This window comes from Condylostylus longicornis, unplaced genomic scaffold (genome assembly GCF_029603195.1).
Source record: "Condylostylus longicornis isolate FDR11 unplaced genomic scaffold, ASM2960319v2 ptg000019l, whole genome shotgun sequence".
Lineage (NCBI taxonomy): Eukaryota > Metazoa > Arthropoda > Insecta > Diptera > Dolichopodidae > Condylostylus > Condylostylus longicornis.
The window spans coordinates 1558558-1571589 of record NW_026577988.1 but is presented as its reverse complement, the minus strand read 5'-3'; the positions used below and the strand labels follow the sequence as shown (position 1 = coordinate 1571589).

General features: G+C 28.6%; 1 protein-coding gene across 1 annotated transcript; it reads right to left on the bottom strand.

The window, feature by feature from the left end:
* Positions 1-9990: 9990 nt before the first annotated feature.
* LOC129606600 (craniofacial development protein 2-like) lies at positions 9991-11457 on the bottom strand. The gene is made up of 2 exons (XM_055516993.1): positions 10397-11457; positions 9991-10258 (listed from the first exon to the last, which is right to left on the bottom strand). Exons 1-2 carry the CDS (start codon positions 11455-11457, stop codon positions 9991-9993), a joined length of 1329 nt encoding a protein of 442 aa, XP_055372968.1.
* Between the last annotated feature and the right edge of the window lie 1575 nt (positions 11458-13032).

Here is a 13032-nt window from a genome sequence, read left to right as displayed (position 1 = left end):
AAGACTAACATTTGGCGTTTATATATACATTGGTTTAACTGCGATACTGCTTGGTACTATATCATTTCATTATAAGGTTAATAATCGTCGCGGCAAAGCTATCATATTATTTGCTAACCTCTTCTTTAAATTGTGTCTTGTGTTAAATTTTTTATTTATTCATTATGGAAATTTATGTTCCAAAATTTTCATAACTGAAGAGTCTTGAGTCAAAAATTCGGAGTCATATAGTCGGAATCAAAGTGTGGGAGACTAAGGGTCAAAATCGAAGAGTCAATATGGAACAGTCGGAGTTGAAAAGTCGGAGTCAAAGAGTCAGGTTGAAGGAATCAAAATCGATACCGAACAGCCGGAGTCGATATACCAGAGTCAAAAAGTCTGAATCAAAAATCGAAATAAGAATCAGTCATAGTCTTAAAGTCGGGGACGAGGAGTTAAAGTCAAAGAATCGATATCAAAAAATTGCAGTCGAAAGATCAGACTCGAGGCATTGCGATGATTACTATAAGGTAGCACTTTCAAAGAATTGTAAGTATTTCGGTTGTAACTTATGTAAAGTTTTAAATAAATAGAGCTCTGGCATGAATTCTCAAAATTTATAAAACTAAAGCCAGATATTTTCTTGTTATATCTAAACCATTTTAATATTATAGAAATGGCTGCAGCCCATACGTACACAACGCAAGTAAAAAATACAGAATTTTTTAGATGTTTTAGTTTGCCTTCCATCCAGCTCAACAACTCATTTCTTTATTCTATCATATCAATTTAAAGGGACAAAGCAATATTTACAACTAAACAACTTGCAACTGTTATTCATGCACTTTAATTAAAATAATCTTATATTGCAGTAGCAAATTTCACTGCTTAAAAAAAGCCTTTATTTAAACATCCTTAAAGGATATTCAAAAAAAAAAAATTTAATCACTTATTATACAAAATAAATGTAAAAATGATTACAAATAACCACAAATTTTTCTACATTATCTAAGAGATTATCTCGTACAAAAAAATAAAAAACAAAAACCTTTTAAAATCACATTTAAATCTAATTGATGGTCAAATAGACAAAACCGCAACAATTTTCGAGAAATCTTCTATGTAACAAAATGTGTTTTTTTTTTCTTGTAGAAATATAAAAAAAAATTATACTTATTTCTTAAAAACCAAATTTCCTTAATTGCTCTACCGTTTTATATTCATTCAAGAGCCTTCATATTCACCACACTCTCTCACAAATAATTTTTTAATAGGTTTTTTATCCATTATGTCCATTATTATTATAAGAAAATATTAACTTTAAAAAGAGCATTTCTTTTATTCTTTTAAAACGAAAAGAAAAAAAATTCTAAACACATCCAAAAATCATTTTTGAAGATTTTTTTTTTTAAATCTTAATATTGGTTTTTTCTTTTAAGAAACCCCCCGCCCCCAATATTCCTCTTTATACGTTATGTTGTAGAGAAAATCACAATCTAATGATTATGACTATTACTGAAATAGCTATTGAATAACCAAAAAATTATAAGAAAAACAAAAATTATAGAAATAATAAACAAAAAAATTTTACATCCTTATACTTGCACATATACACATAAGAGTATCCTTACATTATTAAAGTATACACTATATCAAATAGAATAAAATTATATAGGAAAGAAGAAAAATCTATATAGAAAAACATGACCATTAAATGTAATGGACCCATAGCTATTTAAGTGATTGTATAATATGATAAAGAACTCTAACTAAAATATTGATTTAGAAAAAAAAAAAAAATATTTTTTTAAAAAAATTTTAGGCTCAGTTTTACTGAAACATTTTGTTTTAATATAATTATGGAATATTGAGATCTTTATTTTGTTTTTGAGCAGTTAATTATGCAACTGACGTGTTTAGAAAGCTAAGCTACACCAAATTTGTTTTGAATTCGTAGAAAATTTTTAATATTCACTAGGATTATTTTAATAAAATTTTCAATTTAAAATGCACAAAAAAAGCATAATTTTCCATAATTAAAATTATTCACAATCATATAAACAAAATCATTATTCACAATCATATATCAACTTCTCTACCAAATAATATCTAATAAAATTAATTTTTAAATAATTAATTCGGCTAGTGCTTATTGACTAATTCATTATTTTATAAGTAATGTACAATTGAGGTATAAGAACGAAGTGTTAAGCGCACTAGGAATCTACTGTAACATTTTACGAAATTGGAGTCATATTGCTATAACGCAGTATAACCGGGAACCAAACCCTATTGTACTCGATGATCATAAACAAAAATCTCTGCCCAATAATTTCTTTCCCACATTCGTTGTTGAATTTTGTTTTTTTTCTATAAGAAAATTATCCATTTTTTGTTTTTTTTTTAATATTAAAAATTTTTTTTTTTACTTTACAATTTAATATTTTGCAAATAACGATGAAAATAGCTCGCGTATTCAAATACTTGCAACATCTGGAAAAAAATTGTTTTTTTTTTGCTTTTTGCTTTTTTGTAGCATTTTTATACTTATGGCATGGCATGGCTCTTAAAAAATAATATCCAAAGTTTTTAAAAAATAATTTTTATAAAAAAAAAAAAAAAATTTTTTTTTTTCTAAATATTTTATTTTTCAACGAAAATGCCTGAAATTCCAAAATATATTTTGGGAAAAGAGAGGGAAAAAATCCCTAAAACATTGTTTTATTTTTGAAGGTTAAATTTTTTTTTTTGTTTTTGGTTAAACAACCTTCCTCTACACGTAATTGTATGACATAATGTGGTTTTTATTGATGTTTATTGTGAATTTAGTGATGGAAAGTGAAGCTGTTTTGTTTTTTTCATTGTGAACACATTTTTTTAAATTTTTATTTTAAAATTTTATTATGGCAAAAATTTTTCTGATACCCATAGGTTTATGGGTAAAGAAATGAAAAAATTCTCAGAATTTTTTTTTTTACCATAACCTATTAAAATTTAACAATGTTCTCTCATACTATCACAAATTTTAAATTACATGCACACAAACCGATATTTTAAAGATTTTTTGAAAAAAAAAAAATAAAACCAAAAAGTTTCATTTATTAAATAATTAAATTTTATTAGTCCTTTCTGTTTTTTTGCTATTAGTCCTTATAAAAGTAACTAAAAAAAAAATTCTTATGACCCTATATGACAACATTTTGATATAATGGTTTAAAATTTCTACTTTAATTTCTAAAACGTGTTATCTATAACTTTCTAAAGTAAATATTACTTTCATATATAGCTAGACATTTAGAGAATTATTGTAAAAATTCAACAGATGACTCCCTCTATACAGAATAAAAAGAACACAACAAAATTTGAAAAGGATTTAGATTTAGGAAAAACTTTTTTGTTTTATACATAATAGTTTTTTATAGGAGATTTCTGAAATCTCATTTTTCTAATTAAAAATTTTTTATAATTTTATAGTCTTTTATACAAAAAAAAAATTAAATTGTATAAAAATCAAATTATGCTTATTAGTTTTTCTTTCAGTCTTTTTTAACAAAAAGAATTTCTGCTTTAAGAAAACTAGTTTTGTCTTACTATTTCTACTTTTCTCTTTATAATCACAAGTAAATCTTTCGTGCTATATAAGAATAGGCTAATAACTTTCAAAATTGTTAATATTTTGCTTTATTTTCCGTCCGGTTTAATTTTGTTTCAACAGTAGAATATTGAAGATGAATTGTTAATTTAAAGAAAAAGTTGTTAATTCAACAATATTGTTATTGTTGAATTAACAATTTTTTATTTTGTTTCATTTAGAGTTCAAAACTCTTTAACAAATTAAAAAATCAAAATAAAATCAAAACTTTTACACAAAATTGTTTGAAAATTAATTAAAATTTGAGAATAATCGAATTTTTAAAGAAAATTAAATCAACTCTTGTAGACAATGTTTTCGGATTTACCCAGTACTATATGAAGAGTACTCAAACTTATTAAGCAAATAATTCGCCCTATTAATTATTAATTACATAGTTCTTATAAAAAAATTTCCTTACAATAAACTTTTGTAATAGATTCTGGAGATCTGCAAATATGGCGTTGATTAGACGAACCTAAAATATTTTCTCAACTGTTATAATAGGAAAAGGCATCGCAATAGAATTTCAAATTAACTATAAATGAAACTGTATGGTGCCTGAGTAGAATTTTAAATTTAAAAAAAATTGGAACTACAAGAGCTTAGTTGGAGTAGTAAGCTTTGTTTTGTAAAATCTTCTACCAAAATTTTAAAAACATTTTTACAATTTTCATGCAACCTTACTTCATGGTAATTCGCGTCTTCTTTTCCGAACTTTTATATATGCCTTGAATTGGCAACTAACTTGTTTTACACTTTTAATATACATTTTAAAACTTTTTAACTTAATTTGATAGTTAAAATACGAACTATATATACATTTAATACGTTATCTTTTTGGAGGACTATAAGCAATAATATTTAAAAGACGTGCTTTTTATTTAAATTATACGATTAAAATAAAATTTATTTGAAAAATAATTACATGAATATTAATTTTTATGCATCCCCCCAAAAATGACAATTTATATGAAAAAAAAGGGGTTCAATATTCATAATTTTTTTCCTTATATAGCAATTTAAAAAGTTTATAATCGAAATGTGTTTAAAAAAAAACGAATAATAATTGTTAATTAATATTGGAAATATTCACAATTAATCAAATCTGTTAAATTGTATTAATTAGTATGTGCTGCTATGGAATTTCCTTGCCACAAATAACTTTTAAATTAATATTATAAACGATTTTTTATGTATAAAACTCCCGGTATACCTAAATCAAAACCAGGTTTTAATCGAACAATTGAGTTTCAATATGAACCCATATATATTTTATTGCAATTTGATTAAGTGAGTTCAAACCTAGAATAGAATTAAATTGAGTCACTCACATTTATATATATACATGCATACAAAATAACACTTGGTTAATTCTTTTCAGGGATACTGCTCAATTTGTGTTGAAACTATGAGAAAAATCAACCGTCCATGAAGAAATGTTATCAACTTAAAAAAAAAGATTATTGCTTCTTACCGTTCAGAAATTATAAAAGGAAATTATTGAGCGGGTGTTGTGGACGTTAAGTCGTTTGGTAAAGATTGGAACTTACCATAGCCTGACAACATAAAAAAGTCTTGTTCGCTTGCAAGAGAGTCGTTTGTTAGCTATGGATGTTTAACCTAGGCTAATATAATGCTGTGTTGCACATATGAGCGAGACCATTCCGACCTACGAGGCGGTTTGTGACCAACTATTTCGAGGATTATTAATCGAAATAACTTTTACGATGTGCACGACCCCAACTCGGGAACTGAAATCTATGGCCACTCTGAACAAGGTCAGACGATTGATAAGGGAGTTGACTGCTAATAGCCCATTAAGGGTTCACGCGGGGGGGAGGGTTCTAATTAACAGAAAATACAAGCACAGTAAAGTCTGGGAGATATAATCACAGTAAGGTCTAGAATACGTGGTGCCATATTTCGGTGTTTATAAATAAACTTAGAATCAACCCTTCAAGGAAATGATTTGAGAATACAGTGTAGAAGAATTGTAAAAATCAGCAATCTGTGAATCATTGCGAGTTTCAACTATTTGAAATCTAAGGGATTCGATAGATAATGTTATGATTATGTTATGATAGATAAACGCCACGGGGATCGAAATTCCATATCCTATTAAGCTTAAGATGGATCGTCACCTCTTTAAAAAAACCACAGCAATTTTGAAAATTTCATTTATTTAATTTTCACAAGAATTTTTTTCTTCAGTTTTAATTAATTTTTATACTAGTATAAGAAAAACCAATTAAATTACATTTCAATACCATTCACTTACCCATATAGAAAAAATAATTATAAAAACTCTTTCTATTTTCAATTGCTCAATTGTCCTCGATCAAACTGTAACAAAGTTCCAAACACACAATGAAATAAATACTTTTCTATAACGATTTTGAAGGTGGAACATTTTACATTGTATTTAAACTATATTGAATTTGATATGGCAACAATAGTTTTTGACACTTTTATCATGTATTTTATATAAAAAAATTTTTCAAAAGTGTTACTAATAGGTTGTAATTTTCTAAACAATTTAACCACTATCTTATAACGACAATTTCTGTTATTAAAGAACAAAAACAAATTGTTATCGAGTTTTTCTATCACTTTTATGTTTTCTTACAATTGTTACTTTTTATTTGGAAAAATATAGAAGATAAGTACAAGTTTACATTTATAATATTTGAAATATAATTAAATATAAGGAAAACAATAATAATAATTTCAGATAATAGAAAGGAAAATAATCATAGAAAATCAATTAAACGAATAAAAGCAAAGGTACAAAATATTTTTTATCAGTAAAAAATAATTTAATGATTCATAAATATTTTTCGAAATTTGCTTTCGAAATCCTGTAATATTTCGAAAGCAAATTTCGAAATCTTACAGGGCCAGTATAGAAGATCTGAACATATCCGAGAGCTTCCATAAAATATTGGTACACAATTATGCAATAGTAATGCAATTCAATTACACACAAGCAACGAACAACGTGTAAGGCTATTAAGACAACTATTTCAGCTAGGATTGCCATGACAAGGAAGCGGAAAAGACTGCAACTCACCTTTCTAATTTATAACAGCCGATAGAGGTAGCAGCAGATCGCCTACTCTTCGTAAGAATTAAATATTTTTCTGATTACAATACAATACAACAAGTACGCCCAATACAGTAACAGATTCTTGAAAAACTCTATTATGTAACATCAAGGCTGTAGTAGGAGGAATTGACTGTATTACAACCTAACGTAAATATACCGTTGGAGTAGCCCCATTCATATTAAGTAACCCAGATTTTTGCCAATTTTTAAATTTGTTAGTGTACTGTGTAAAATTATAATTAGGATATATTCGCATAAATATTTCAAAAAATTTCAATTTTTCATATTTTCAATCAAATTTTTAAACCTTTATAATTCTTACGTAATAAGTAATTTGTGCAACATTGAAAATTTATTAGACTCATTGAATTGTCCTTGATAAACCCTCATAAACTAAATAATCAATTATTTATTTGAATACCTTTCTACAAGCCACAATATTAACTACTCCATTACTTATATAACATTTTATTAAATTAAACACTTTTATACATTTAACTGGCTTTTGTTAACTGCAATCGAGTGATTATTTTTGAAAATGAAAGAAAAAACTATAGAAATGTGATAGAAAATGACAGAAAATTTATTTGGTCTGTAAAAAATTTTCATTGATTTCTTTATAATTTCCTTTTCATTTTCATTTCCTAATCGTATACACATACATTATTGTTATACCTTACTTTTTATGTGCATGTGTACATAGTTTTTACCTTTGTAAACCACAAAAAAAAATTTATTTATCTTTAAGTTAAAAAGGGAGGTAAAAATTCCTTTCAAAGTCCTGTTTTTTTTTTAGTTCCCATCAACAATGGAATTTCATTAACTCGTGTGTGTTAGAATGACATGACATTTTGATTAAATGATGTGAGTGTATTAAAAGCATTTTGTACTGTTCTAATTTTTTTTTTCAATTTGTTTCGTTCATTTGTAATTTTTTATTTTTTTTTTATTATTTTTTTTTTTGGTATCTCATTTCTATTTAATTTTTTTCTTTTCTTTGTCGAATGGGGTATTCTTTTGTCACGTTTTTAGATAACGAGTTTTGATAACACAAAAGAAACTTTTTTTTTATTCTCGTTTAATTTTTCTAGCTCTATACAATATTTTTACCCTTATTGCTCTAATCAAAAATTAAACTAGGCATACATAGGTACATACATTTATAATGGTATAGAGCCATATGCAATTAAGTTTTGTTAATTATTATAGTAATTGTATGTATATAAAATGTATTGAAAATTTTAATTAAGTATAAACAAGGACGAAAATTAGTGTTATACAATATTATTTTTTACGGTATATGCATATTTTGTTTGTGTATTTTTCTTTTTTTTTCTATTTTAAATTGGGTGTTCATTCAATTTTTTTTTTAAATGTATTTAACTTGGATTTAATATTAGGTTTTGTGTATGTATGTACATATAGAATAATATTATTGCATTTTGAAATTGAAAGTTTATAATTAATTCATATAACAAATAAGTTTTTTAAGCATTGGGTGTTAATGAAATGAAAGTTGTAGCACTGAATATTGAAATAAAATTTTTAAATTTTAAAAATTTTCTATAATTTTTGATTGAAATTTAATGGAAAATAAAATATTTTTATAGAAATTTAAATATTGATTTATATTTAAAAATGTATGTATGTACATAATCGATTAAACGTCCTTGGTTTGTAAAATAGAACATTTCATTTAAATTAGAATATGGTTAAATGCTTGTGTTTGCTTTATAGCTAGCTTTCTTCTTCTCTTCTTCTTCTGGCGCTACATCTCGTGGTGAGATTTGGCCTTCTTTACAATTTGCCTCCATTCTGCTCTATTTTCTGCCTCTCTCTTCCAATCGCGAACCCCTAGTGTTCGCAAATCACTTTCTATGCCGTCTATCCACCTAGCTCGTGGCCTGCCCCTTCCTCTACTTAACAGTGGCTTATATTCGAAGGTTCGTTTTTGTTTGCGGTCTTCAGGCATCCGTGCTAAGTGGCCAGCCCATCTTAATCTTTGGGACTTGATGTGTTTTACAATATTTTCGCCATGTATTGATTGATTCAACTCTTCGTTCGTACGCAGAAGGTATGTTCCATCTTCAAGTCGTTTGGGACCAAAAATCTTTCTTAATATTTTTCGTTCGAAGATTTTTAAGTTATTTTCATCACCCTGAGTCAGAGACCATGCCTCGCACCCATAAGTCACTATAGGCCTGATGGTCGTTTTGTATAAAATGGTTTTTAAGTTTCTTGATAATAGTCGAGACTGAAATAGTTTCTTATTTGCGTAATAACTTCTATTGCCATTTTGAATATTTTCATTTATGCAGGCGTGCATACTATTATCATTAAATATCGTTGCACCCAAATACCTAAAATGCGTAACTCCTTCGAAGTTATATTCTCCTATGGTAATGTTTTGTGGTGCTCTTCTTCTTTCATCTCGACTCATTCTCAAATACTTCGTTTTTTCTTCGTTAACCAAAAGACCTACCTCAAGTGCCATCTCAGCCAAAACGACGAACGTTTCAGCCATCGTTCGATAACTCTTTGAGACAATGCATACGTCATCTGCGTATGCCATTATTTGGTACGGCCTCGTGAATATGTGGCCCCCATTTTCTAGCGTTCCAATAGCGTGTTGCAAAACCATATTAAATATTAAGGTTGATAAAGCATCACCCTGCCTAACTCCAGCCTTGACTGCAAATTCTTTAGACGTCTGGCCTTGTATCAATACAGAAGTTTTGGAGTCCTGCATTGTCAGTAACGTCATTTGTATTAGTTTGTGGGGTATACCGCGTCCAATTAATGCCTCACGTATCTTGCTTCGTTTTACTGAATCAAAAGCCCGTTGAAAATCTATACATAGAATATGTAGATCCATGTTATATTCGTAACATTTCTCCATTGTTTGCTTCAAAAGGAATATTTGATCTACAGTAGAGCGGTTTTTCCTAAATCCACATTGGTATTCACCAATGGTTACCTCACTGAATGGCTTTAATCTATTGTATATGATGTTAGACAATATCTTGTATAAAGAATCCAGCAACATGACACCCCTGTAATTGCTACACAAGGTTCTATCCCCCTTTTTATGTATGGGAACAAAAAGCCCCAGTGTCCAGTCGTCAGGCATCCTTTCATTGCACCATATATTGCAAATCAGAGTGTGTATATTATTTAACAATATCTCCCCACCACATCTGACCAGCTCAATCGTTATGCCGCTCTTTCCCGGAGCCTTATTATTTTTCAGCTTATCTACAGCTTCCCTTAACTAGTCAATCGTTGGCATGTCTATAACTGGGTCCAGAGGTACATTATCGTATACGTTTTCTTCATCTGCACTGTAACCTTCCTTAAGTGTTTTCTGGAAATACTCAACCCATCTATCCATAACTTTGCTTTCTTCAACTATAAGATTACCTTCTGAGTCTTTGCAGACATTAAGTTTCGCTTGGTAACCTTTAGTCTGGTACTTGGTTCTTCTATAAACTTCCCTAGTGTTGCCTTCTAAGTGCGCTTCTTGAATTTTTTCTACTTGTCTTTTCATCATTAATTTCTTTTTCTTTCGACATAGTTTAGTAGCATATTTCCTCTTTTGATTATAGTTTTCGTGGTTTGATCTTGAGTTTCTATTTAACATTTTTTGTCTCGCATCATTTTTAATTTTAATGGCTAACTTGCATTCGTTATCAAACCAATCTATGTTTCGTTCGATCGGCTTCCTTCCTACTACTTCGTTAGCAGCTGTGTTAAGGGTATTTTCAATTCGTTTCCACTCTTCATTTACTGATTCATTTTCTTGAGCGTTGTTATTGGCATTAAGTATCTCGTTCACCCGGGATTGAAACCGTTCTCGAATTTCGGGGGTTTTTAATTTTTCGGTGTCCCATTTGATTCTCTTAATGCCTCTTTCTTTGGCAACATTAGCAATTCTTTGTCTAAGAACCAGTTTCACAAGAAAGTGATCGCTGTCACAGTTTGCTCCTCTACATGATCTAACGTTCAATATGGAGGAAGCTCTTCTCGAGGAGATCAATACGTGATCAATTTGATTAACTACCTGTGAACCCGGAACCCTCCATGTTCCCTCATATATATCCTTTCTCTCGAAACAAGTACTTTTGACTTTTAATGCAGCTTCACTGGCTAATTGACACAGGCGCAAACCATTCGCGCTCGTGTTGTCATGTAAAGAATGTTTCCCAGCAACTTCCAGCACAAATTTTTCCTTTCCAACTTTCGCATTAAAATCGCCCAAGAGTATAAGAGTGTCATACGATCCTGCCTTTTCACACAATGTACTTAGGTTATCATAAAAAATATCTTTTTCTTGTTCTTCGGAATCTTCTGTTGGTGCATACGCACATATAACTGTAATATTGCAGAATTTCCCTTTAAGTCTCAACGTGCACAGCCTGCTATCAACGGGTGTAAATCCTAATATGTTATTTCTTAATTTTTTGTTTATGATAAACCCTGTACCGTACATTCCTCTTCTATTCTCGTCACCACTATAGTATACTATATATTCCTGTTTATTAATTTTTCCATATCCTTTCCATCTGGTTTCTTGTATAGCTAATATATCTATTTTATATCGCAACATTTCATATGCTACTTCTTGCATTTTTCCAGATTGTAACATTGTTCTTATATTCCAAGTACCTAAATTTAAATCATTGTCCTTTAAACGTTTCCTAGTTCTTATACCATTATTTCCATCCAATATCCGAGGCATTTGTAAAGATTGCATAACACAGTTAGTTTTTTGTAGTGTCCGGGTGTTAACCGTACGACTAACCCCCAACCTGGAGGACCGGGTCATTTGATTTCGGAGTTTTCGTCTCCTAGCCTTTGAGAAACCAATCTCCTGACGTGCAAGGCAGCACCACCGGCAGTTGCTTCGTGATTTTTTCCTGCATGAAGGAGTCTAGATAGCTATGCTACCAGGCCTTCCCTACAGGTCAAAATCCTACTCCCTGCACGCTCTACCTATTAGCCCAGTATATTGGTTACCAGGAGGGACCACGAGGAGGTTGGTAGAATGCGGTTTACCCCCCCTTATAGCTAGCTTTATGCAAATTAAATTATTTTCTTAATATATAACATTGCATATATTTAGGATGAATTTTTATAACAGTATTTTTTATCTATAATAGTAATCAAAGATTCCAGTATATTTTATAAGACAATTGCTATGGTATATTTTTTAATAAAACTTATAAGATCGAAGGGATAGGGGACCGAAAATTCGAATTTCGAATTAAAAGGGGAAGAAGATGTACAGAAATTTTGTTTTTTAATGGAATATTTATATGAATTTATAAACTGCTGACCAATCCAAGTTACTGTGTAAGGGAAAATTAATTGAGACATTACCGAAATTCGTTTTTTGAGACAAAAGTTAATTGAGAGGATTTAACACAGATTAAGAAACCGCGATCTGACAAAAACTTAATAATATGGCATATAACAAAAACAAATTTTCAAAAATTAATAGAAGTTATTAGAAATAAAATGTAGAAAGGTAATGCTTTCTTAATTTTGATTAATTTTGACGTAATATTTTTAGGAGTTTTAAAAAAATTTTTAAAAGCTTAATCAGTTCTTTAACACGAACACAATCTCATTTCATTTTACAATCCTCATTTCTCATATAAATTTATCAAGCGTGGACATTTTTTTTATATTTTGATTTCCAAAAATTTCAATATTTATGCATAAAATTCATTTGTTCCTGGTTACAAAATATTTTAACCCTAAAATTTATGAATTTCTCTCCCTAAATTTCCTTTATTATTGAAATTACTGAAATACATAGACAAAATGTAGAAAAACAAAATATTTTTCCAAAAACACCATTTTATACTTTATAATTAAATCAATTAAATTTTATATTCAACAGTCTCTTAAATAATTGAAGAGCATAACCACCACATATTGTATATGTATGTGAATTTTGGTTTCTGGCATTTCAATAATAAATCATTTCATTATTATGATTTAAGGTCCAAATATATTGTAATAGCAACCCTTAAATTAAATACAAAATATTACCAATGTTTTAACTTGATTATGCCAAATTTTAATTTTCGTTATTTCAATTAAACTTATGTAATATTTTTATAGCAATTTTAATTGAATGTTAGTATTAAAAACATAACTTCATTGTAAAATATGTACTTTAAATCATAGTTATAATATGTGTATATGTGAATGCAATTCTGTTATATTTTGCATGAATATAAAATGTATTCGAATGAGTGTTGTAACACATTGCTATATGGATTAGCAGTTATATAACAGTTATATT